The sequence below is a fragment of the Sinocyclocheilus grahami genome, unplaced genomic scaffold (assembly GCF_001515645.1).
Source record: "Sinocyclocheilus grahami isolate Dianchi unplaced genomic scaffold, SAMN03320097.WGS_v1.1 scaffold437.1, whole genome shotgun sequence".
In the NCBI taxonomy this organism is placed as follows: domain Eukaryota; kingdom Metazoa; phylum Chordata; class Actinopteri; order Cypriniformes; family Cyprinidae; genus Sinocyclocheilus; species Sinocyclocheilus grahami.
Genome location: NW_015505616.1, coordinates 858635 through 886481, shown reverse-complemented (window position 1 = coordinate 886481; position 27847 = coordinate 858635). Strand labels below are relative to the sequence as shown.

Here is a 27847-nt window from a genome sequence, read left to right as displayed (position 1 = left end):
ACTTGACTGACATGATATAAAGGCATGCAAATTGTGATAGAATATAAAACTTTTGTCGATTGCTTCCATGGCACCCTTTCAGTGTGTTCTCCATTTGCATTCTCTTAATCGAATCACAAAGACATTACACAAGCAGTCTTCAGGTGGCACAGTACCGGCCAAATGTTTTATTCTTACCCCAGAGCACTTAAACCAAGAAAACAAAAGCTGTCAGCACTGTGGTTAGCATTGTAACATTTAAACCTTTTTGTCACTATAGTAACTGATGCTAGCTAACTGGTTATCTTATTTGCTGATGAACTGAGTTTTATGACAACCAACTCAGTGAATTAGACAAACAACTAAAAAGTCAATATTAAGTCTTTAAAAGATATCACCTTAACCTTTATGGTCTGTCACATGCACTTGGAGGTTGGCCTGCATGAGTCATGTGGATGATTTGTTCATATTCATACACTGCAGACAAAAAAAAACAGACTGACACCATCAATAACCAATATCAGGAAAATATGAGTTAAAAAATTTTTTAAAAGCACAAACTACATATCAAATACAAGTTTCAAATGAGCATAGGGAACATAAAACAATATTTTGTAACAGTGAAAATACTGTTTGTGAAAGCTATCTGTGATGTTTCAAGATTATGTAGGGATTCCTTTAATACTCTTCTCCTTCTTCCTCTCCCTCTTCTCCGACGCTGTCTGTTCCCACCTCTTCATAATCCTTCTCCAGGGCAGCCATGTCTTCTCTGGCCTCTGAGAACTCACCCTCCTCCATACCTTCACCCACATACCAATGAACAAAAGCTCTCTTGGCGTACATCAGATCGAATTTGTGATCCAGACGAGCCCAGGCTTCAGCAATAGCTGTGGTGTTGCTCAGCATACATACAGCTCGCTGCACCTTAGCCAGGTCTCCTCCAGGAACCACGGTCGGTGGCTGGTAGTTGATGCCAACCTTGAATCCAGTGGGACACCAGTCCACAAACTGGATGGTACGTTTGGTCTTGATGGTGGCGATGGCAGAGTTGACGTCTTTGGGAACGACATCTCCACGGTACAGCAGACAACAAGCCATGTACTTGCCGTGACGAGGGTCACATTTCACCATCTGATTGGCTGGCTCGAAGCAAGCATTGGTGATTTCTGCGACAGACAGCTGCTCATGGTAGGCTTTCTCTGCAGAGATCACTGGGGCGTAGGTGGCCAGTGGGAAGTGGATACGTGGATAGGGGACTAAGTTGGTTTGAAACTCGGTCAGATCTACATTCAGGGCTCCATCGAAACGCAGGGATGCAGTGATGGAGGAAACGATCTGCCCGATCAGCCTGTTGAGGTTCGTGTAGGTGGGACGCTCGATGTCGAGGTTTCTACGGCAGATATCGTAGATGGCCTCATTATCTACCATGAAGGCACAGTCGGAGTGCTCGAGAGTGGTGTGGGTGGTAAGAATGGAGTTGTAGGGCTCCACCACTGCAGTGGACACTTGAGGAGCTGGATAAATGGCAAATTCCAGTTTAGACTTCTTCCCGTAGTCAACAGAGAGCCGTTCCATTAGGAGAGAGGTGAACCCAGAGCCGGTGCCACCACCAAAACTGTGGAAGATCAGGAAGCCCTGGAGCCCAGTGCACTGATCAGCCTGCAGGATTACATGAGTTATTTCTACAATCACTTGCCAGGATTTGTCTGATGTTCTACTGTTGACCCTAATGCAACACTAAAGATAAAGCCAACTTTTGACCCCAAGATTGTCTTACCAGTTTGCGAGTCCTGTCCAGCACCAGGTCAATGATCTCCTTGCCAATGGTGTAGTGTCCACGAGCGTAATTGTTGGCAGCATCTTCTTTACCTGTGATCAGTTGCTCAGGGTGGAACAGCTGACGGTAGGTACCTGTGCGCACCTCGTCTGGAAAATCAGTCCATGTACTTTATTTTATTAATTATATAATTGTATTTTAGATAAGATAAGTTGGTCATTTGCATCATATGTTTTCACCAGATTAATCTTGATACGATGCACAACAAGTACAATTTAGTAATTCGAGAAAAAAACTAAGACACTTTACAGTCTTCTTCACTGTAGAATTGAATTATACAAAGAGAATCAGTTTCATTACCAATGACAGTGGGCTCTAGATCGACAAAGACTGCTCTTGGAACATGTTTTCCAGCTCCAGTCTCACTGAAGAAGGTGTTAAAGGAGTCGTCGCCCCCACCAATCGTTTTATCACTTGGCATCTGACCATCTGGCTGGATCCCATGCTCCAGGCAATACAACTCCCAGCATGCATTGCCCATCTGCACACCTGCCTGGCCGACATGGACTGAGATGCACTCACGCTAGGGTGCAATGAGAGACATGTTTAAAATGGTAGCAGTCAATTTAAATTTCTCTTGGGAAAAAGTAGCTTTCTCTTTTCATTTTCATAAACACTAAAACTGACAACCATTATCAAGACAATCAAAATCTATAAAATAAAACAAACTAATTATCGACAAACATATTCATGAAGACTAAGACTGTTCGTTAAAAGTCAAGTAATTGTTAAGTATTATAAATAATGCATTGGACAAATGAATAATTTAAAACATCCTACCATTGTAGAACTTTCCTCTGGCCGACGATGTTAAGAGTTCAGTTGAGAAGTGTTGTGTATGTTCTCTGTGACGATATCATCACTATATAAAGAGCAAGCTGGTGCCATGGTAACATGGTTTGTTGTTGGCAACGTAAAGGGATAAGTACAATTATGTGAATGTCAATCATAGATGACCGCAGTGCACTGAACAAACAGGCCTAGTCACATCCCAGTGCTTCTTGTTTCCTGAAAAAGGCACACTCTAACAGGTCAACATTCGTCCATTCACCCACAGCCATTAATATTCAACCCTGCACTGGTGGATCACATCTTTGGTGGGGTTTGTATCACCAATGGAAGAACAATCTAAAAACTTAGGAATGTGAACTTAATCTTTGTTCCAACAACGTTGAACCTTTGACACACTGTGGCACAATCACTATTGCTCATACTTAAGGTTAGGGATTTGATCGAACTCTTTAAAGGCCTGTTATAATTTATTTTATTTAATAATTTAATAATTTATGCATTTAGCAGACGCTTTCATCCAAAGCGACTTACAGTGCATTCAGGCTATACATTTTTTACCAGTATGTGTGTTCTGTTATGGCCTGTTCACACCAAAAATGAAAACTGTAATGATAACTATATGAGCATTCATACCAACAGACAATAATGTTGTGTCTAATCTAAACGCTTAAAAGTCTGTCTTGATTGGCTTTCAATGTTGTCCCTTAACTGGAAAAATCGCTCTTATAGTTGTAATGTGGACTATATTTTCTTAAAATTACAGACATTTTTAAAGCATTGTGGTTATATTTGTATTTTTTAAATATGGCATGAATGTCATGCATCTTGTTGAGGAGAGGTTAGTATTATTATATTAATCAGACTTATGGTTATCATTCTCTAAAATGTGTAGGGTTTTTTTTGTCTTCATGTGTTTTAGCAGTTTGTGTGTTTATGAAGTAACAGCCAAATCTACTTTTCTCTTTGTTTCTGTCTCTACATAAGCAGAGTGCAAACTGACCCTGGCACTCAACTGAAGCGCTTATTATGTCATATCTGAACACTAATTAATTCTGTAAACTATTGTTAACCGGCTGGGTGGCCATGGAGCCCAGGAACAAACATTTCTCATCTGTTCCCAGACTGTTTCCATGACAATAAATGCACATGAAACATATAATCAAGTCAGATTGGGGAAGCTGGAGCTTTGTTTAAATTGTTAGTAGCTGTTATAACCTGTGTTATACAGTATATTCTGAAACTCACAGGCTTACATTTCTGTTGGGCAAGGAATAAGTTATCAAAGTGCTGTCAGTTAAGTGTTGTTTTGGATGGTAATGTCACATTAGAAGTATTAAGAAACAAGTGAGGCTTAGCTTTAAGGCCCTTTAAATGGATGCCATTACAAAAGTGTGCTTATGAAATGAACGAGAGGACGCTATATATATATATAAGTTCAGTATGATTTTAATTTTAATATGCTTCTTGACAGGGTACTTCTTACAGAGAACTGCATGTTAAGACAGAACATTTTCCCTTTCTGATTAAATGTATATATAGTTAATGAGATACAGCTCAGATTTTTCACAGGCTAGTTTTAAATATCAGAACATTTGGAGTCACATTCACACGTTTTTTTGTTAGAAGGAACCGTGAAAAGACTAGACCTCTTGCAGCTGTCTGTTTGTTCAAATGCCTGATAAATATTTTAATATTCAAAACTGATTCGAAGAGCTTACCAGGTAAGAAAATTACAGCTGAGCTTTGATATGTAAACAGGTCAGAGAGAGAGATATTATATAAACTCTAGATTTACACAGCACTGACCATGTCAGAGTCGATAATACATTAGAGTAACAGTTCACAAATTAGCAGCTAGTTTACCCTACTTGGGAGATTCTACGCTGTTTTGGCAAAAGCCGAATCCCTGTATATTTGATATCAGATTAGGCATTAAAACAGAGGGCCGATTTAGTTGCAGCACTTTTGCATTTCAACCAATCCACTTTATCCAGGTGCTAAATGTGCTGAAATACTGAATATAAGTCATTTAACAATGCAGTGGCATTTCTTACCTGATGTAATTAACATTTTAGAAAACTGAATTTGAAAAATATTAAAAAGAGATGTGTGCATATTTCTATTGAGCATGGCAGCGGTATTATAACCAGGCATATATCCAGATTTTAAATAACAGATTCGGCCTGGATCACAGTGGTGGAGAAATACTGTACAATCTCAGCTGCTCAACCTGCTCAATTCATTCAGTGTTTCCACCTTAATGTTGCCTGTCGTCACAGTATTAGTGCATCACAGACTACATTTTCCCAGATCAATATGAAAATTAAAATCTGTATTTTTGACATGATTTTCTATTTTATTAAGAGATTTGTCTGATCCTCTCCAGTTCTTTAAAGAATAAATCCTTTGTGCACCTGTCTAAACTGAACTATAAAACATTCATGCAACATGACAAATGATTAAACCTCTTCGATTTTAAAATACATTGCAAAAAGTGTTTCAAGCAAACTGTTGTTCATGATACAGTACAACACAGTGGTTTGTCCCCTCGCATACTTTTCATAATCTTTGGTGGCATATACCTGAAGATCTCAATAACAGTACAAAGAAAAACATAAATATAAAGTTTTTGATCATAAGAGTACTGAGATGAGCCCCTCACATGCAATGCTAGAAACCCCATCTAGAGAACATGTTCAAATATAATTGCAATAAGGGGTTGTACAGGAGAATCTAGACATAATAAAACTAGCAACATTTCCTGACTTTAAAGTCAACATGAAATGGAGTTTGCACTTCCCACTTTATTCCCTAAATATGCTGTATTTCTGAATAAAACAGGATGTACTGTACAGTGGGACTTCAGGACTTGATTGGTTTGAGCCGGCTATGTAGGTAGACAACCTTTTTGACATAGGCAACTTTTACTAACTCTGCCCACAAGATATTTGATCTTATTACTTCTATTTACACTTCATGTGAAGAGCATCTATCATTCGCTGCACTTGTAAACAAGATGCTATTTGTTTCTATTTATACAGTCTCTAACCGATTTTACACATTTTTTTATTTTACTGTATGTGGAACAAGCACTGAAGAATTGTGAACAGTAAGCATGTTAAGAATTTAGTATTTCATGTTGACTTTAAGCAAAAGAGTAAAAGATTTCATGCATGTCATATTCAGGGCAAAAAATCTGATGCTTTGTGTACTAAAGAAACTTCCCAAATTAGCCCAGTGACAAACACCAATCAAATCGGCCCCAGTCTTCATCCCTATTAGCGATTTTTTAATTCTGGTGTCATGGCCACGTTCACACTGTAAAGTTTCAGGAGTGACAACCGCATTTAAATACAAGTGTGAATCCCCTAAATGATCCTTACTTGTGATCCACAAAGCATTCTGTGTGTGTGGAGCAGAACTCGGTCCTGAAATTGTGATGATTGACATGGTAATCATAGCAACATTCTGGCATCTTGCCCGTTTTTTTTTTTTTTGACTGGAGTAATATTACAGTGACCAAATACTGGTTATGTTCAGCAATTTTAACCATATCACTGCCAACAGAGGTGTTGTGTTTTTAGTTTCAAATATGTGACCCTGGACCACAAAACCGGTCATAAGGGTCAATTTTTTGAAATTGAGATTTATACATCATCTGAAAGCTGAATAAATAAGCTTTCCATTGATGTATGGTTTGTTAGGATATAACAATATTTGGCAAAATACAAAATCTGGAATCTGAGGGTGTAAAAAAAATCAAAATACTGAGAAAATCGCCTTTAAAGTTGTCCAAAAGAAGTCCTTAGCAATGCATATTAGTAATCAAAAACTAAGTTTTGATATATTTACGGTAGGAAATGTACAAAATATCGTCATGGAACATGATCTTTACTTAATATCCTAATGATTTTTGGCATAAAAGAAAAATCTATAATTTTGACCCATACAATGTATTTTTGGCTATTGCTACAAATATACCCCAGCGACTTAAGACTGGTTTTGTGCTCCAGGGTCACATATATGTGCAGTGTTGAATGGTCAGTGTCAAAAGTCTTGCAGTGTTGCCATGTCCCCTTATTATAAGCATATTTGGGCTCATCGTTTCGCTCATAAAGCGATCCAATTTATGGAGTTGTTAAAGTAGGCAGCTGCAGGTTGCAATATTTTAGTCTTATTCCAATATAAATCATATACATTTATTTAGGTTTAGTTTTTGTTTGTTTGCTGTTGTATTCTAGCAAGACTTGGCGTCGTATCTCTTTCCCTGTGATGTGCTTGCACCTTGCACAAAGAAGAAATTTTGTTGCAAACACGTTGCAAAAAAGTTTTGTAAATGCAGTTGTCACTTCCATAAATTACTAAACTGTGCGTGTACAGATCAGGATTAAGCACTAAAAGGTGAACTGACGAGCTAGTTTGGCTGCAAGGGTGTATGTGGCCCATATTACTTTATGAAGTTTAGGATAAAGCATGCTGCTGCAAATATTATCTAATGCCTCTTATCATTTATTCTTACTCCAATTCTACAAGTGACCACAGTATGTAGAATAGAGCTTTTTTGTGTGCTTGAGAAGTCCTTATTTTTGAAGATGTTTTATAATGTTGTAGATAATATTGTATAATATAGTAAATTCTACCATGTTAAAACGCTGAGATCTTGGGTTCCCAGTGCAACTTACCTTATAGAGAACAGATGGAGGAAGCTCTGCATCTGATGAGCCGTTTGTCACTGTTGGCGCTTCATTCTAAATACAAAGAATAAAGAGAAACAGTTCATTACACCTGAGCAACTCAACAGGATAAAACAAACCTGCTATACATAGAAATGTACACAAAAATCATTTAACATGACCACTATAGAAAGCATCCACACCCACAGAACAACATGATCTACTTCTGAACCATCCTAACTCTATGACATTACTCCACAATACAACCACGATTAATCTTGTTCCTCTTACACTTTGAAGCTCCTCCCACTGAGGCAGCTCTGACTCCGCCTCCCAAGCCTGAGCCGTACCACGGCCCCAGTTTGTATCTGCGTCTTGCTTTTGCCCTACCTGGGACCCTTCCTCGCCCCAGTGCTCCACACCATCGCCCTCCCAGTCCGGCTGCGCAGGCGTAGCTGTTTCATTGCCCCAGCCTGACTGTGCAGACACGCTCTCCTGCTCATCCCAGCGGGGAGCTTCAACCGGCTGAACGGCAGGAGTGACCTCATCCTCCCATTGAGGAGCCTGAGCCTCATACGGCTGCTGGCTGTAAGGCTGAGCAGCAGCTTCTTCATCCGTGTCCCACTGCTGGGAGGGGTCTGCAGCAGGGCTCTGATCAGGCTGGGATGGGGAGGAAGGGTCACCAGGATTGTTTGTTGGATTTTGGGAGGTAAAATAGATGCCGGGAGAAAAGGGCAGGCAATACGGCAAAAGGCGCAAATAATTTGCAAGAAAAAGGGAATAAATTTAATTTCAGGCACCACTGCATCCTCAAACAGGTCAATGATGTTATCCTGTTTCACCTCCTGAGATGAAGTCGGCCTGGGCGGCTGTGAGACCGGTGGTCTTTCTCTGGACTGCCACACCAACACACACATGCAGACACACACACAAGGACACACAGCACACTCAGGGTTAATAAAACGCCAACTCATAACTGCTCCTGATTAGATTTTTGATAACATGCTTTAAGTTTGCTTACACACACACTCATGTTTACCTACTTATCTACAAACTCTATTGTAAGGCAGTGTTGTTATTGTTAAACTAAAACTACTACAAATAATTTTCATTATTAGAAATAAAGCTGAAATTAAATAAAATATAAATATTAGATGAAAACTTTTATACATGTCTTGGCAACTGATATTAACTCAGCTTAAGCCGTGGTACTATTAAAAAGAATAAAAATGACAAAAGCACATATCAAAATTGCTCAAACTTAAACTAAAATTAAAAGAACAGCGGAAATGAAAAAATATATAATGCTATATAATAATAAATAAATAATACTAGAAGAACACTGCTGTAAGGTTAATTATAAATACTGGTCTAAACTCTTCACATTTTTTACGAGTAAAAAAATAATTCTACATTTTCTCCTATGAGGTGAGCCATCACTTATTTATGAGGATGCACAGTACAAAAACCCCACTGCAATGTATGCTGTATAAATGCATTAAAAAAAGTATTTGGTTTATTTTATTTTTATTTTGTTTTGCTTCTTTAGTTTTATACATACTGTAAGACAAACAAACAAAACACAAATATATAAACATAATATAGAGCACATAAAAACATCAGCTTTCTCACAATACCTTTGCTGGTGATTTAGGGGCATCTGACCCAGACTCTGAGAGGTTGTGGTTGGCTGCTTCTTCACTGCATGAAAAACGCACATTGGTAAATAAATACTTTTTACTTGGCATTGCACAGTCATGAGTGTCCTGACTTGAATTGATCACTAGGTGGCAGCAGAGATCAGAGTTAACACTGCAGGCAGAATGGTTTAAATCACTACCATGCACAATTACTGCATTTCAAAGACATTCCAGACATGCAGTTATATTTTTCGTGTCAGCATGTACACGCGGTTCCATGCAAGCGGTAATTTTCCACAGCAATCAAGTATTAGTGCATCTTTAATAATTCAGCTGTGAATTGCACCAAAAATTCAGTTGTCTCTTCAGAAGAAGGCCTGAGAGACAAAACAAATGTTTTTCCTTCATGTGTAAAATAACACAACAAAAAAGTGCAAATCTCAGCTGAATTTCTTAAGTCATTAATGAGATTTACACCAAAACGAGATATTATATGAGAAGGGAGAGCGTGGTTTAAATAACCTTGTTGAAGTGCATCTTTAATGCAATAAATGTTGCATGAACACACATAAAACATGGGAGCTGTTACCTCTTCCCAGTGCTTGCTGTCGTGACACCTTTTCTGTGGGTTATTTGGGGGAGGGTTGGTTTAATTTACAGGGAAAACAAGAACTCACACATCTGTGAGCTAAACTACAGGAGACCAGAAGTGTCTATACAGACAGGAAATATCCCAGGATAAAAGCACTCACTTGGCTAGACGCTGCTCATCCAGTTTGGTCATAATATCACTCAGATTCAGGTTCAGCTGTGAGTGAGAGAGTGCAACATACCCTGGTAACTAACAACAATAATCTTATTTATCTCTTGTTAACAAGTCTCTTATTATTGGCTCACTTTGCCCATGTCCCTGTGAAATTTTTCCTCAAGGCCAGCAACGCTCTGAAATGTGTTCACATACAAGCCAACACGACTGCAGAGAGAGAGACAGAGACAAGTCAACATCAGTTCTTTTAAAGTTCTTTTTTATTCTCACCAAAATACACCAAAAATGTATATTCTCTTATTTCTTATTTACTTGTTATCATGTTATTCAAATGTTATTCATGTTTTTTTAGAACACAAAAGAAGAATATTTGCACAGCTTTTCATATAAAGACAGTTCATTGTGATCTCTCAAGCTCACAAAAGGACTAATAACAACATAAAATATCATAAAAATAGGACTCATGCTATATTGCAAGTCTTAAGCCATACAAGTCAACAGTTTAGGGTCAACATGATTTTTCATTTAGCAAGGATGCATTAAATAAAAAAGTGACAGTAAAGACTTTTCTAATGTCAATGTAAAATAAAAAAAATTAAGAAAAATGTGTCCTCTCTGTCGTAGCTATTATATGGCTTTTATGTTGCATTTTTGTCCTTTTTGGAGCTTGTCAGATGTGATCACTTTGTTTGAACTATTATTATATGGAAAAGAGCTGTGTGAAGATCCTACAAAATAATAATTTTGTGTTCCATGGAAAAAAAATTAAATAAAATAAGTTTAGAACAATGTGATGGCATTTCATTTTTAGGTGGACTATTCCTTTAAGAGAGTGGTTCCCAATCCTGGTCCTGGAGAACCCCCAACACTGCACATTTTAGATGTCTCCCTATTCAAACACACCTGATTCAACTCATCAGCTCATTAGCGAAGACTCCAAGACAGGGCTGTCTAAACTCGGTCCTGGAGGGCCGGTGTCCTGAAGAGTTTAGCTCCAACCCCAATTAAACACACCTGAACCTGCTAATCAAGCTCTTACTAGGCATACTAGAAACTTAAAGGCAGGTGTGTTGAGGCAAGTTGGAGCTAAACTCTGCAGGACACTGGCCCTCCAGGACCGAGTTTAGACAGCCCTGTCTTGGAGTCTTCGCTAATGAGCTGATGAGTTGAATCAGGTGTGTTTGAATAGGGAGACATCTAAAATGTGCAGTGTTGGGGGTTCTCCAGGACCAGGATTGGGAACCACTGCTTTAAGATGACAGAAAGGGGAAGGAATAATAGAGATAAACAGAGAGATCATGGCAGGATGAATATGCGGTTATTACCTGTTCCACAGGGTGGGAAGTTCCTCCTGGAGATCGTAATTGATCTCCTCAAATACCTTCTGAGCTCTGCCCAAATCTTCCTCGGCCTTATCACACACACAAACACACACGGTCATTAGGCTAAAGACACTATCATTTATGAAAATGCATATACAAAGAATTACGCATTCAGCTCTGCACGAATAGACTGTGGACAAATGGACCCTGTGATCTGATTCCCTTTTACTGGAATCTGCGGAAAGCATTTAAAACATAAAACATTTACTCACCCACATGTCATTTCATTAAATCGATCAAAAGTGAAAGTAAAGACTGCAAAATAAATGCTATTGTTTTAAACTTTAAAAAAATCACAGTTTCCGCAAAAATATTAAGCAGAAAAACAGTTTTCAACATTCATTTCATTAAATCGATCAAAAGTGAAAGTAAAGACTGCAAAATAAATGCTATTGTTTTAAACTTTAAAAAGAATCGTGAAAATCACAGTTTCCGCAAAAATATTAAGCAGAAAAACAGTTTTCAACATAAACGATAATAAGAAATGTTTCTTGAGCAGCAAATCATCATATTAGAATGATTTCTGAAGGATCGTGTGACACTGAAGACTGGAGTAATGATGATTCAGCTTTGCATCACAATAGTTAATTAAAATGGTAATAATAGTTTACAATATTACTCAATTTTGAATAAATGCAGCCTTGGTGAGCATAAAAGACTTATTTCAAAAACATAAAAAAATCTTACTGACCCCAAACTTAGAAATTATTTTTGTTTAAATGTCAGACATAAAAACGTGAAGTAAATACACCTGAGGAACACAGATACTACATAAGAAGCCACGCTGTGAGTAGGTGTGGACTGTGAGTAGATGGGTGGGGTTATGCAGATTAAGGGAGGGTTTACAGACTGAGTGACAGTTGAGTCACCTGGCTTCTCGAGAGGTTAGTTTGAGCGATCTGATGTGCTGTGATTATTCCCTGAGCCCAGCCGGGAGCAGCCATCTCCACTAGAGCCAGAGGCTAGACATGCAGCAAAGAGAGAGTGACACACCCAGAGAAGAGAGAACAGCAACAAACACACTCAAGTGCTGTTGTTAGCTCACAAAATCTCATCAGGCAAGATAAAAGCTTGTGCAAACACACACATACACTCACTCAAGCATATAAACTGACTGCAATACATGAATTACTCATTGTTATAGCAATAAATTGGTTAGTTAACAAGGTTTAAGGACAAAAAGCCAGACAGTACAGTGTCAGCATACATTAACAAGCTGGAACGAGCATCCGGTACCTTGGCAATTTTGGCCTCATCCTTTTTCTTGCTTTTCTGTATAGAGGTAAAATGATGTCTGGCACTGTCAAAATCTACCAGCTTCCTCTCGCGCTTAGCGATGCGAGCCTGCAGAGGGAGTCAGAGTCACAAGTCCATCTAACACAGCAGTAACTAACTAGTGTAAATAGACAATGGCCATAAATGGTTGCCAGGGTGTTGTTATAAGGTTGTGAGCATTGCTAGGGGGTTCTTGCCATGTGATACACCTGCACGTCTTGATTATATTCTGGTGTCTAGATGTGGCCGGAACCCTTCTTCTATGTAAAGCCCTATTTGGGCACTAATTGTTTCTCATGGGGGGCGTCAGTAATAATACATTTTCATAGCACATCAGTGATTAAAGTCATGCATTGGTATGGCGATTTACACCAGCTCCTGCAGCTGCTCTGGAGAGTCAGCCGACTGCTCTTGAATCGCTCTCACAGTATTCTGATCATATCTATGACTCTGATGCCATATGTCACAGTGATGTGGTGTCTGCGCTGTCTCGAGTCAGGCAACATTTCTAACCGGCATGCACTGCTACAAGTCAGCCACCGATTGGTTTGCACAGCACTGCATGAAACCGAACACACCTAATGTCTGTTATTGCTTGGATTTCTCATATTTAATTTAATGCCAGGAAAATAATATCTCTATTTATTATTTAAATATTTTTTAAATATTTTATATTACTCTTTAAAAAATAGGATAATTAAAGCACTATAGATTTAATGGATTTCTGTCTAGCATTTTATCTTTCAAATTGATGTTATTTTAAAAATATGGAAATTAGCTCACATAAGGTAAACATTTGACGAGATGAGGCTATTGCTCGGTTAGTAAAATAATTAATTGTGCAAGCCCTAATTTATACCCTGTAAAAAATTATGAATCATGACAACTTATGGTTTTACGTTACTTTAACCCATCAAAATAAGTAAAGCAATTTTAGCTTTTTTTTATAAGTTATGAAATTTAAGTTAAAAAAAAGTTATGAATGATATGAAATTTAGCTTGATTTTTTTTAAGTCAGTTTAACGTAAGTTGAAATGACTTGTACAACTAAACTGATTACACTTAAGTTTTTAAGTTGAAATAGTTTTTTTACAGTGTATAACTTTATAGCTTATAATAAATATTTTACAAATGTATTGCAAACCATAATAATGACCCATTTCCAAAGAAAAAATCGTTTTTTTTCTTCTTAACAGCTCCTACTCACTGTAGTGGAACTGTGACGGAATATTATTCTTGTAAACATTTTCCAGCATTTCAGTAATAAAAGTGTCCATATTTCAAATGCGTGCACATTACCACAAAGCATTATTATACGGTGCTTGGCAGTGGTCAAAAGACACTTACAAAACCACTTTTCGATTGATCCCTTCTTGTAAACTCAGAGATGTGGATTCACACGGCAATTAAATTACCACACAACCTTGGTGTTTGTCCAAAACAGTAGATAATTTAGCTGGGAATTTTACACGGGTGGAAAAACACAGATATTCTGGATTCAAACAGCAATAAAATAACTAACTAGCTCCTGTAAATGTTGAAATGCTTACATGTACCACTTATTAAAGCAAAAACAAACCTTTATGTCTGGAAATTGAGCCAAATATGTGTCCATGGAAATGAGAGCATTGTCCACAAGATTCTGGTGGAAATCTTGCCACAGGAGGTCAGTGTCCTGTAAAACAAATGTGATCAGACATGCACAGCAAGACGCATATTCTTACGCTGTCTCTCTCACACACTCTGACAAAACACATGATGTCAAAAGTCTAAATATATGTGAACAGAACTATTCTAAAATAGACTTCACTGCAGTAGCATACTCTAGCATCACCAGCACCAGCTCTAGACTAGACCTGTGGTCTGGAGATGTTATCGGTCATGTTTACCTCCAGATTATTATCCATTTCTTTCTCTATCATCTCCTTTACTCACAGAGGGATGGGTGAGTGGAATCAAAGAAATGTAGAAAACAAAATAAATTTGCAGAATAATGAGAAAACAGAGATCAAAGCATCAGTGTGGACAGCAGCTATTTTTCACTTGCATACAGTCTTAAAGGGATAGTTCACCCAAAAATGAAAATTCTGTCATTAATTACTCACCCTCATGTCGTTCCAAACCCGTAAGACCTTCGTTCATCTTCGGAACACAAATTAAGATATTTGTGATGAAAACCTTAATTTTATGACGCTACGAGAATACTTTTAGTGAAATTGTTGAATACATTTGTTATTGTGGTTTTCTTTGTGCACAAAAAGTATTCTCGTAACTTCATAAAATTAAGGTTGAACCACTGATGTCTCATGGACTATTTTAACGATGTCCTTACTACCTTTCTGGGCCTTGAACCTGGTAGCTGCATTGCTGTCTATGCAGGGTCAGAAAGCTCTCGGATTTCATCAAAAATATCTTCATTTGTGTTCCGAATATGAACGAAGGTCTTACGGGTTTGGAACGACATGAGAGTGAGTAATTGACAGAATTTTCATTTTTGCGTGATCTGTCCCTTTAAAGTAATAGTTCGCCCGAAAATGAAAATTTGCTGAAAATTGACTCGCCCTCAGGCCATCCAAGATGTAATTTAGCATTCCATCACATGCTTTCCAATGGATCCTCTGCAGTGAATGGGTGCCGTCAGAATGAGAGTCAAATCAACTGATAAAAACATCACAATAATCCACACTTTTGTGTTGTTTTTATCAGCTGTTTGGACTCTCATTCTGAAGAAAGAGATTTTTTATATGAGATATATGTCTTAGATGGCCTGAGGGTGAGTACATACTTAGCAAATTTTCATTTTTGGGATTCAGAATTAAAATATACACTTCTGTTAGGGGTGGGAAAGATTTTTACAAATGTTTTTGAAATCTCTTATGTTCACCAAGGCCGATTTATCTGACCAAAAATACAGTAAAAACAGTAATATTGTGTAATATTATTATAATTTAAAATAACTGTTTTATATTTTAATACATTTTGAAATGTCATTTATTATTGTGATGCAAAGCTGAATTTTCAGCATCATTACTCCAGTCTTCAGTGCAACATGATCCTTCAGAAATCATTCTAATATGCTGATTTGGTGCTCAATAAACGTTATTTTATTATTAGCAATGTTGAAAACAGTTGTGCTGCCTGATACATTTGTGGAAACGGTGATAACTATTTTCATGAACATTGCAAATTTCTTTACTGTCACTTTTGATCTATTTAATGTGTCCTTGCTGAATGAAAGTATTAATTTCTTTAAAAATAAAAAATTACTGGCCCCAAACTTTTGAATGGTAGTGTATATTCAAATATAATGTCAGATTTTGGTATCTTAGCACATCTGAGAAAAGTATGAGGCTTGATTAAATTGAATCTAGTCTCCTCTGATCATTAACATTTTCCTCTTGTTTGGTATCTGGTTTGTGACATTACTGAGATCTCTTCTGAAACTCTACAAGAGACACATTTGAGATTACTGCGGCCCTTTTTTCAGGAGGCACATGTGAGAATCAAGAGACTTAAGGAGAAACAACTGACATATTAAAGAGATTTTACTTTCCTATGAGATTTTTCACATTGAAATCACTAATGTCACACAATCCAGACAGAGTGTTTTGCTCTGCCAGTGACATCCTTACACACCTCTGCGATGGAGTCCACCTCCTCTTTGCCAAACCACTCGGGGTCATACATTTCTGCCAGACAGTCATGCAGACGCTTCGAACACTCGTGCATGGCTGCGGAAACAAAAAACGGGTCAGCCAGGAGACACAGTAGGCATTGACACAGATGACGGCAAATGCTCCATCACTCAACCCAACACGCATGCATACTATTTCTCTTTGTGTCTTTCAGAGAAGTAAGAACTGCTGTGGCCACAGGGCAGGAAGCTGAGGGGGAAGGTGCTCTGCATTAGGGCAGCACATTTTTTAGAGACTGCTGTAAAAGGAAGAAGGCAGTCTGCTTGCTTTGCATTTCTTTAATGTACTACTCACCGAAGGTGGTAGTTCATCAATAAATGAAAATGACATCTCAAACATTTGTAATATAGTGTACGGACTGCTTTTATGGTGCTTTTTGTCATTTTTGGAGCTTGACAGATCTAGTCCCCATTCACTTTTAATGTAAAAAAAAAACTGCACCAACATTTTGTCAAACTTTTATGTTCCAAGGAAGAAAAAAACATGGGGTGAGTAAATGATGACAGAATGAGGGTGAGTAAATAATGACAGTGTTTAATTTTTTGGTGAACTATCCCTTTAAGAGGAAACCAATATGGCCAGACCTGAAAACACTTTCCACATGTTTACAACCTATAAAGAATTTGTGACTCCCTTATCGCTGTTACACATGGAGGCAGGTAGAGCTATAGATGCAGGACTGAGTATGTTCAGTGACAATCTTTCCTGTATTCTATCCGAGAGAAGGCTGCATTTAAATACAAACGAGCATGATAGAGTGATTGCACATTTGGTTCTACTTTTGCCTTATGACCATAATGAACAGATGTTTTTTTAACTGTTTTTGGACATGATTGTGTTTGCATTTTCTTTAAAATGTACTAGATTAGCTTTCAGCTTGCTTTAAACGATGTCGTATGCCACTACAAAGGCGTTAAAAGCATAGCTCACCCCACCCCCACCAAAAAAAAAAGAAAATACTGTCATCATTTACTCACTTTCAAGTCGTGTAAGAAAAATTATGACTTTCTTTCTTCTATGGAACATAAAAAAATATATATTTTGAATAATGTCACAGTGTTTTTGTTCACACAGTGAAAGTCAATGGTTACCAAAATATATTCTTTTGGTTTCCACAGTAGAAAGAAAGTCATATAGGTTTGGAACAACATGAGTGTGAGTAAATGATGACTGAATGTTCATTTTTGGTGAACTATCTCTTTAAAACTCTCTTTGTACAGTACACAGACACACATAAGGCCTGTTCACACCAAGGATGATAACTATACAGATAACGATGAAGATACAATTCTAAAAATCATCCTCAATATTAAATAAAAGCCCACACCACAGCTATAACGATAAAGGCATAGAGAAACGATATCGTTGGAATCACTTTTTTCCCAGCTGATGAACAACAAAAATATTGACACACAATCAGTATCAATCCGGCTATAACGAGCTTGAGAATTTAAAGCGGCAGACGAGTGTGCGCTTAGAATAAACAGACGATATCGCCCGTTGGTGTGAACGCTAATATAGCCTAGTTATCTTTATAGTTTTCGTTTTTGGTGTGAACGGTCCATTAGAGTCTTACTTTTGACTGCCGCCAAATATGCCTTGAAGTCTTTCTGCAATTTGCTGCCGTCAGCCTGTGATATAGAGATCAGAGAGAGAAGAAGCCATCACTAGATATTTAAGAACTACGAAAAGGGTCAGAGGTCAAATGTCAAGGCAAGCAGTATATTACGGAGGGGGGGGGGGATCAGAGAGGGTGAAGGCTTAAGGCTCTTACCAGCTGCTTGTTGAATTTGGCCACTTCCTCCTCAAATGCTGTGTCTTTCGTTTCATCCGCCTTTCCCAACTTCTGCAACACCTATCAGAGAGCAACGCAAAGCAGCCGACATCATACATACTCCAACATACAAACACATACCGGTACAAAACATCTGCATTACTGGTGTGTAAGCCAGCCTTTGTGTTTGTGGGGACCAAGGCAAGAATTTGAAAATATCATAACCTAAAAATGTCAAATGTAACAAGTGATTTTTCTTTGTAAACGAAAGCGCAAAAAAAATTGAATTAATGTAAAGAAACAAACAAACAAAGAACTTGTGTGATAATATATTTTGTGAAAAGACTGGCTTAGTTGCATCATGCCCCTCATCATCAACTTTAATAACATTGAACGTATCACACTGTACCTGGTTGCGTGAAAACCATAAACAGCCTACAGTTAACATGTCCTAAACAGATGCGACGTGACAAAGTAACAAGCAAAGAAAGTTATCCGTACCATAGTTATCTGAATTTCTGTCAAGCTAATCAACTTGTTTATTGTGATTAACAGTAGTGATAATAAATCAAATTATTTATTATTATTATTATACATTGCTGTCAGGTTTAACCACATCCTATAATTGTGATAAAATCATCAGCATGACATTATTGCTCTAATAAAATTCTTCAGCAGCTGTCAGACATTTCGCATTACATGGACTTTTTGATTAATTCATCTGATTAACAATTTTTTAATGCCTTTTTCATTTTAAACAAATGAAAAACGCAATCTTAAGAGTGTAGATGTGTATGTGTGTCTTAAAAAGGTGGCAAGAAATAGGATCTTAGATCCCCAGTCAACACAAATGGTGCTTTCAGTATCGGTTCCATGTTCTTCTTCCCCATGAAGAACGCTGACATACAGTAACTGTTCATAAAAAATGAAACTTATTCAAAGAGGCTTATGACGAGTTGTCATTAACTGAACTTTCTTGCCACACACACATACAACACCTGCCAAAAGTTCAAAGCACAATGTCCTTTTATTCCATAGGGTGTTTCCATTATACAACCATTTCCTAGCCGATTTAATTATGCACATTTCCTTTAGTTCAGATTGCCCTACTTCCTGACCAACATGTATGAGGTAGTGCATGGTTCTATTTATTCAGAGGTCATTTCCTTTTCCTTCTGCTCCCCCATATCACTTCTCGCAGCATATTAATCATGCCATGCCATTTGTGACACAGAGATATTGGTTTCCTTCAGCTTGACACAGGCAACAGAATAGCACATCCTGTGAAGTCCCTTTCATAATGTCAAAAGGATTCAAGATGAAAGGATGAAGTTTATATGGTGCATCCTTGAATGGTCTCACATTGTGTCCATGTTAAAATACTTTCAAAAAATTTGAATATGCAAAGACAAGTAAGCCATCTAAAGGTTAATTTCCCTAAACAGTTTGGGATGGGACTGTTTGTCTGACCAATGGAAGACAGAATGCTCACTTCTCTACAAATAAAAAGTACCTAAAGCAAAAAAGGCTACACTAACAGGAAACTGTGCATTCTGTTCATTTTTGTAACAGTTTTCAGATATAACTATATAGAAAAATACAGTAAGTTCTTGGTCTAGTAGAGCAAAGGGTTTCAATAAAGCTCGAGGAGAAATCACAGTAACCCTTTAATCTCCCGCTGGCTTTCTCTTGGCCTATATTAATAAAGGCCGTGTCAGCTGTGCTCTTCTTGAAGAATGTATGAATGTGTATTACTGTGCAGGGAGTGTTTGAAAGCTGATCCCGAATGCATTGTAGCAGGACCCCTCCCTCGAGCCCCCCGACATCTTAAAATACAGAGGCCTGGATCTTTGTCATGATGACCTGTGCTCCCTGAGCAGTAGAGCAGATCTGGGACTTAAGGCATTCTCTCTGACTCAGAGGTCTTCCAGGAACACTGGATATGTCTGTATACCCACTGTCAGGCACTGAGCTAGTGGTCGAACAACATGGATTTTTCAATGGCCGACGAGATATCTAGAGAGAGGAGGTGGTTGATGAATGATATGATAAAATAATACAGAATTTATAAGATAGAAGAACATTTATTTCACTCACTACTTACTCAAATTTCACTTTAAATGATCTGAAATAGAGCAATATCCACTCATTTGACTGAGTTAATACTTTTGTTTATCAGTCAAGCAGACATGGTTAATGGTCAATTAATAAAAAAAAAGATTATTCAATTAATCAGGCTGGCTTGTATATCAGTTATTTGACCGAACAGTGCTATCGTTCATTGGTGTGGAGGCTAGCATAGTTACTGTTATAGTTATTGTTCTTTGTGTGAACGGGCTTTAAGAATGCCACCCAAGCTTCTGGGTCTGCATTTACTTTATTAGGTTTGTGGCTTTTTACAGTGCCTAGCAGCTCTCTCTGTTCGTGGGCATCTAAAATGAATCAATAACACAAATGAATCAATACAAAAATGCATTTTTGTAAGTTTAACAAAAATGTTTAACACATATTTGTCAGTGTTGAACATTCCTCATTTATCCTTAATGTAAATAAGATGCTAAAAGTGTTATTTCTACAGTGATGCTTTCATTCAGTGTAACGGATGACACTGTAGTGTAACTGAGAATTTGCATTGCTGTACATCACATGACAAAAACATTATGCGTTTCAACAGTGATGAAACTTCTACTTCAGCTTATATTGCAGGCAATCAACTGGCCACCTGTATCGAACAGTGAGCTTGGCCAGTAAAGTTAATCACAATTATTTACAACATCTCCTCATAATTTTTTTTTAATCTAACAATAAAAGTGTTTTTTTGGCATTTCACCGAATGACATGTGTTTTTGTAACTTCGGATACCACACCATGAACAGGTGGAATTAACAAATATTTAAGAGCAATAAACTAACAAACTGCTGAATGACTATCAGTTTTTTTATATGATTTCCGAATGTCTTCTTGTTCCTGTTACACTGAATGACCTCTAACAAACTGCATTTTCGGGACAAAAGTTCCCTGGTTATTTCATCACTTTAAAAAAACAATAAGACAGTCTTTTTTAATATAACACAGCCAACACTTTTTTGAAAATGCCAAGACAACAAATGTATTTCTTAACTTGGTACTTTATATGTTTATTTAAAGATGTAATGGTAAAATCAAAGTCCGGATCATGACATTGAATGACAATTTTTCACTTTGGAACATTATTTCCCCCATATTTTATTTTCACCAAAGTTATTTGAAATATGAAACTTAAAGTACACTCTTTACTTGCATTTAACATGTCTTTCTATGTATATACAATTATTTTTGTAAACTTAATTTGATGCGGACACCAAAATGGTAACGTCTCATCTTTGACCCATCTACTAATTGTTTCTATTTGCTTATTGCTTGCCAGAAACCAACAGTTACCATCACTTGCCTTCCATGAGAAATGTCTACTCCTGCATGTTGAAATAAACTGGAAAAAGGAGTTTGATGACTGAATGAGTTTTAATGGACTCACCGTTCTGGTTGCAATAACCAACTCAGCCTAAGATTTTCTACACATAGCCTATTTCAAATTAAGAAATCATTAATGTAGCCAAAGGTAAGTTATGAGAAACATAATTGATTAGTTCACCTCCAGAGACCCAAGTCTTTCATTCATTTGTCATTTAATATACACACAATAAACTAACAGTTCATGAATGACCATCCAATCACAAGAACAAACTGCTTTAAAAGCACCACAGTGATACACTCTACTGGAAGTTCTATTCCGAGAGCACTTACATTTATAACCATAAAAAAAAATCCCTCAACTTTTCTGCAGTTACACTTCTGCTCTAGCTGCTTTACTCTTCTGATTTACTATCGAAACTCAGTATTGAAGTACTGTTAATGTTATCATCCTGTATGTTTCCTCATTTAAATCCTGCCTTGCGTAATGTGTTTATTTCCTAAAAATTGCTTAAATTACAGTCTGTTCATATGGCTTTAGAAGACTAATATAGCGCACAAGTCGTATGATTACTTTTTGGAGTCCCTGGACATCCCTGGAATTGTATATGAGCAGCAGGAACATTTTTCAAGTTGTCTCCTGTGTTTCACAGACAAAAAGTCATACGGGTTTTGAATGACATGAGTAAATGATGACAAACTTTTCACTTATGGGAGAACTATTTCTGAATCAGCATGTTCAATTTATACAGCTCTGATCAGACCAGCGCTGATCATTTGTCCGGCAGCTGAGAGATTCCTCAGTGTGTGTGTGAGTGAAACATTCGAGCAACTGAGAGGCAAGTTTATACTAATTGATGCAGTTATCCATATTAATACTCCGACATGATCTGACGATGTACAAACGCAAATTCATTCTCTCTTTCCTCTACAACAGCATAGACTTCTATTGATTTCTATACTGTAAAAGAAGGCCTTTTCAAAAAAGGACGTTCCCCACATGTACCCAAATGTTTTGTCAGACTGAGCTATATTTGGGACAAATCTGTCTAAAGTAAACACACACCCACACTTCTGCTGTCTCATGGGAGTGGCAAGCGGATGGGCTTAATTAGTGTGTCTGCGGTTTAACTAACAGGTTAAAGGAGCTTACAATGAGAGAGATTAAGCAGTAGCCTGTATGTGTGTGTGTGTGTGTGTGCAAAATTATGACCGAATTCTCCCAAGTATAAGCCAAATGTCACTTCATCTGTGTTTTATAAAGGCCCCTGGTCTTTACTTCTGGTTGACATGTGCTGGTGTTCAGTTACAGCTCCAAAAATACCCCAGACCACAGCCGTTGGCATTCACACACACCACGGTTTGTCGCACAAGAGGTTTCTGGGGATTAGCTCACAGCTACAGCCTGTCTACTATTCATAGCCCAATCCACACACTGCTCTGTAGCTCTATGAGGACGGACAGGTGTGTGGGTGGAGTGCGGAAGAGGGGTGTGGCTCATGCTTGAACCTCTGCCGGAGCTTTTAAGTGACAGATCGCCTGTCCAATCAGAGCAGAGGTCAGGAGAAGGCTGAGGACACTTCATTTGGGTTTCAAATCTGAGAAAAGGAGGTTGTTGTAACTTTCCACCCATCTCTTGTCCTCCAGGGTCGTTATCACTTCATAGCGACTGCACACTTCTGGAATGTTTCTACAGAAAAAAGCCTGATGTTCCAAATTAGTGACAAACATCATCTAATGACAGACAGGTGGATGAGGGAGAAGTGAGGAGTGAGAAAAGAATGCAGAGATGTGTGCCATATGCCACTAAAGGATCAATGTTAACGCTCCTCTACCTGGCTGAGTTTCAGGGGGGAAGAGGAGACTGCGACCTTACTTCAAGGCAATCATGCTGATGGCCAGCGTATCATTTAGAAGGAGTGCACACACACACACACACACAGAAGAATACACACATACAGATACTTTTGAAATGAGTCCAGCTTTTTACACTCCTAAAGAGGTAGCGACAGCTGAGGACTTGAGCCACCATGAAGTACACTAAATGCAACTAAATCAAGTGCTGACAAATAATATTTAGGCCCATTGTAAAGTCTACAGACAAAATCACTCATTCCAGAAATGTATTAAAGGGATCGTTCATGGAAAAATAAAAATTCAGAAGGAGATGGAGACATTGGACAGAATCAGTATTTTGTTCATGCTGCTCTTTTCCATACAAGCTCCCAATATGACTAAAGCAACTTAAGAAACAGTAGCAAAGACTTTAGATATACAAAGACTATTACTATGAATGGGAGAAAGTGCAACGCGCTATATGATGGAATAGTCCCGCCTTCTAAATAAAAGAGCCAATCGCTAATCGGTAAAGTCATCTGAGTGCTTAGGACTGCACATGCACATTGGCTGGTCTAGCCTGAAAAATAAAAGTTTTTTGACGCTATTTGAGCAAAAGAAACAACATTTATAAGACAGCTGTCTCCAGATTTCAGAATTGGGAATGACGGGAAGAGTAAATTATGACAAAATAATTTTGGGGTTAACCATTCCTTTAAGTCAGATCACTCAGATTTGCATTACCGTTTAAGAAAAAAAAGCAAAACTGCTGAAAATTTACGGTAAAGACGTTTAAAATATTACAACATTTATAATAATAAAAAATGTTTTTTTTAGCATTAAATCAGCATATTTGAATTGCCTGAAAAATAAAAGTTTTTTGACGCTATTTGAGCAAAAGAAACAACATTTATAAGACAGCTGTCTCCAGATTTCAGAATTGGGAATGACGGGAAGAGTAAATTATGACAAAATAATTTTGGGGTTAACCATTCCTTTAAGTCAGATCACTCAGATTTGCATTACCATTTAAGAAAAAAAAGCAAAACTGCTGAAAATTTACGGTAAAGACGTTTAAAATATTACAACATTTATAATAATAAAAAATGTTTTTTTTTAGCATTAAATCAGCATATTTGAATTATTTCTGAAAGATCATGTGACACTGAAGACTGGAGTAATGATGCTGAAAATTCAGCTTTGCATCACAGGAATAAATTACATTTTAAAATATATTCACATAGAAAACAATTAAATTGTAATAATATTTCACAATATTTTAGATTTACTGTATTTTTGATCAATTTCTGAAAGTATTTTTGTTTCTGTCAACAACATTAAAAAATGCTACTGACCCCAAACACTTGAATGGAAGTGTATTACAGCTACAAATAAGCCTATACCTATCTGCACAGAGTTCATTTTATTTAGTTTCAAGTAGGTTCTTTGCTAATTAAACACCAGTGTCTGTTGGAGGAACACCAATTTTTTGGTTCTCCATGACAATAAGGAATAATTTCATACTTTTTTTCCACTGTTAAAGATACTGCAACACTTGATGATGTTGAGAATGATGAGAGAGACCTCCGAATTCTATACACAAAGACACTGAAGATCAGCACTATGAGTCTAGCATGCAGGACAGAAGAGACCCTAGTAAGAGGAACACAAACACAGAAGCAGACAATGATCCTAAATAACCTCTTAATTCTCTGTAAACATCTATATGATTACAAAGTAACAAGCCTGATTGGTCTATAGGGGCAGGAAATGCTAGAACTATCTTTTCTAGAAATCTCCTATCAAAGTCATCTAAGCCTCTTATACGTCCACCTTATGAAAGATTAAATGATGAAACAATATTTAGTATGAAACAACTGAAAACAAAAAGACTAAACGACTACAAGACTAAAATGAATTAATTTCTGATGTTTCTTAAGCAGCCTCTGTCAAGTGACCAAACTGAGCCTAGTGCCAGTGCAACTCACTGCAACTAACCAAGTCTCAGACCCCTAAAATACACCTAGAGAGTGGCTGAATTTATCAAGCAGTTCCTATAACCCTGGTCTTCCATCCTAAAATGACTCAAATCAAAAGCATGTCACTTTTACACAGTGCAAGGTTCTGGTGTCCAGCTGTGTGCTCTGGGAGGCCAGCGGTCATTTGGAGTGTTTAGTGTGGAAATAGCACTTCCTGTGTAAAACCTCCTGCTTTCAGCTGTGGGTCTGTTTGTGTTGATGCACCACTCATACTCTGACTGAGACTTAAACTCTGTCACAACATCACTGTCCATTTCCAACCTGCTCCAAATGTTCCTGAGAGCCAGTGATTCATTCTGCAGCGGACATAAGCTGTTTGTGAATATCTCTGATCCATACATGCCACTGTTTTAAGTCCTGGTGTATCTTAAAGAGGACATTCTGGGCTTTTCTGTGATACAAAACATTACAGGAGAGAGCTAAACTAGTTGGGGCATGAGGAGGTTGTCATAAGGATTCAGTAATTATAAGGTCCAACGGCAGAAATGCTCTAGCAGCATTTCTCTAGCAGTGTTTTTTTATGAATCCAAACACCTTAAACAAGTGGGAAAAAAACCCACTGAAACACACATTCAGACAAGTGCCAATAATGAAGGTAGATTATAGGCACAACGGTTTTTTCATAATAGTTCAGGGAGGGGCAAGTTGTCACGTGTGTAATTTTATAATTATGTATAATTTTTGCTGTTTTATGAATTGTTTCAGAATAATTTTACTGTTTACATTGTGGAGCCCACAACACATTAAAAAAAAAACACACACACACACACTGTATGATGAGAAAGCTTTTTCTAAAGAATTGTTTTACTTAAAATTTCAAATCAATAACTGCAGCTTCCCAATGTGACAACTTATCCCATGTGGCAACATGCCAATATGCCCATAAATTATCAATTAAGTTTGAACTACTGCTGTCAAACGATTCATCGCAATGAATCGCATCCAAAATAAATGTTTTTGATAACATAATATGTGTGTGTACTGTGTATATTTATAATGAATATATAAATACACAAACATACATGTACATATTTGCTGCGTGAGGCAAATGGTGGTCACACCAGATACTGACTGGTTTTCAGACCCCCCAATACAGTAAAACAGCACATTTTGTTGTGGCCAGCCTAAGGCACACCTGTGCAATAATCATGCTGTTTAATCAGTATCTTGATATGCCACACCTGTGAGGTGGATGGATTATCTCGGCAAAGGAGAAGTGCTCACTAACACGGATTTAGACAGATTTGTGAACAATATTTGAGAGAAATAAGCCTTTTGTGTACATAGAAAAAGTCTTAGATCTTTGAGTTCAGCTCATGAAAAATGGGGGCAAAAACAAAAGTGTTGCATTTATAATTTTGTTCAGTGTATCTATATATATATATATATATATAAATATTTTATATATAACCAAAACATTTTTTTTTGTGATTAATCGTTTGACATTACTAGTTTGAACTGTTGTGTTTTTTAAACTTGAGCAAAGACAGTGGAAATGTTCAATTGTTCAATAGTTATTTTATTCATTCATTCATTCAAGCCTGACTTTCGAAATTAAACATAACCTAAGAAATATCCAGTGGAGTACAAAGTGTGACAAATAGCCCCAGTCTCCAATACAATATAATATAAGATTCATTCAATGCCAAGAAACCCCCAAATGTCAAAAGAGCCGTGGTCTCTACCAGCTGCTGTTTAATGCACTTCATCTCAAATGACTCCATCGGTTTCAAACTTAACTTCAACAGGAACTGATCTTGGAATGAGAAATTAAACCATAATTCCCAATGCAAAAGAGCATGACAAACACATGTGCGAGTATTGTATGAAGCGTTTCAATGCGGTTCAGCTGTTATTTTTTACAATTTCTTCCTACAGTAAACAGTGTCAGACGATTTGACACTTAGAACACCTATTCAGACTATATGCAAACTATATAACAACAACAAATACATACATTACATATACAAAAATAGTAGATATAAGCACGCATACCTTCTCTTGTGCTCGGGTTATCCTCTTCTGTACATTACTGGCCAGTTTCCCGGCGTTGACTCCTTTCCCTACCTCTGCCATGTTTGAGCTTCCACTTGAAGTTTCCAAAGTGAATAAATAAATAAATAAACCGTTATGAATGAAGTAAAGCGCAGAGCGACTGGCAGGAGATACAGAAGAACAGTAATGTAGGGGGAAATACTGTCGGATCAACAGGTCTGTGGGTAAACCCTCTTAAAGAGACAGTGCGCGAGTTTAGAGTCCTACATGGGGACACGGAGAGTTATTATTAGACTAAAGCCTTTCCAAACTACGCTATCAAAAAGTTTAAACTTAAAACTATCAAACAATATACGGTCTAAGGGGTTCCGTTTTTCGCCTCTGGTAACAAGCGACTGGAAAACGAGAGAGAGAGAGAGAGAGAGAGAGAGAGCGCTGGATTATGTTTCCACTACTTATTATAGACACTCTCTTAAAGGCACAGGTAAACACGATCACGATATAATGGCATCTTTTATTCTGGAAAGTCTTATTGGATAGTTATACCACGTGTTTTTAAACTCCTAGTCGTTGCACGAAAGTGCTAGGGGGTCTTTGAAAAAGTAAAAATAAATAAATAAAACATTCATTAATTAAAATTGATTTAAATAAATAAAAATGCATCTAACAGTACAGAAGTAGTCTGTACAAAACCTAATAATGCAGCATAATATT

At 37.4% G+C, this 27847-nt stretch overlaps 2 protein-coding genes across 2 annotated transcripts; both read right to left on the bottom strand.

The window, feature by feature from the left end:
- Nucleotides 1-136: 136 nt before the first annotated feature.
- LOC107551928 (tubulin alpha-1A chain-like) lies at nt 137-13698 on the bottom strand. Its single transcript, XM_016233707.1, has 4 exons — nt 13688-13698; nt 2117-2297; nt 1757-1905; nt 137-1638 (listed from the first exon to the last, which is right to left on the bottom strand). Exons 2-4 carry the CDS (start codon nt 2295-2297, stop codon nt 658-660), a joined length of 1311 nt encoding a protein of 436 aa, XP_016089193.1. The 5' UTR covers nt 13688-13698; the 3' UTR covers nt 137-657.
- Nucleotides 7189-27557, bottom strand: bin1b (bridging integrator 1b). The gene is made up of 16 exons (XM_016233657.1): nt 27134-27557; nt 17814-17894; nt 17616-17670; nt 15981-16075; nt 14234-14269; nt 13924-14019; nt 12306-12413; nt 11939-12031; nt 11013-11098; nt 9819-9894; nt 9674-9729; nt 9511-9543; nt 8919-8982; nt 8074-8177; nt 7573-7987; nt 7189-7356 (listed from the first exon to the last, which is right to left on the bottom strand). Exons 1-16 carry the CDS (start codon nt 27212-27214, stop codon nt 7189-7191), a joined length of 1647 nt encoding a protein of 548 aa, XP_016089143.1. The 5' UTR covers nt 27215-27557.
- Between the last annotated feature and the right edge of the window lie 290 nt (nt 27558-27847).

Excerpts from the sequence above, each read along its gene's own strand:
- bin1b (XM_016233657.1), bottom strand. The coding sequence starts at position 27,214 with ATGGCAGAGGTAGGGAAAGGAGTCAACGCCGGGAAACTGGCCAGTAAT. Across the intron at positions 9,544-9,673 it reads GATGAGCAGCGTCTAGCCAA|AAAAGGTGTCACGACAGCAA; the intron begins GTGAGTGCTTTT and ends AATAACCCACAG. Across the intron at positions 8,983-9,510 it reads ACAGCAAGCACTGGGAAGAG|TGAAGAAGCAGCCAACCACA; the intron begins GTAACAGCTCCC and ends TTTTTCATGCAG.
- LOC107551928 (XM_016233707.1), bottom strand. The coding sequence starts at position 2,297 with ATGGGCAATGCATGCTGGGAGTTGTATTGCCTGGAGCATGGGATCCAG. Across the intron at positions 1,906-2,116 it reads TCTAGAGCCCACTGTCATTG|ACGAGGTGCGCACAGGTACC; the intron begins GTAATGAAACTG and ends CTGATTTTCCAG. Across the intron at positions 1,639-1,756 it reads TGGACAGGACTCGCAAACTG|GCTGATCAGTGCACTGGGCT; the intron begins GTAAGACAATCT and ends GTAATCCTGCAG.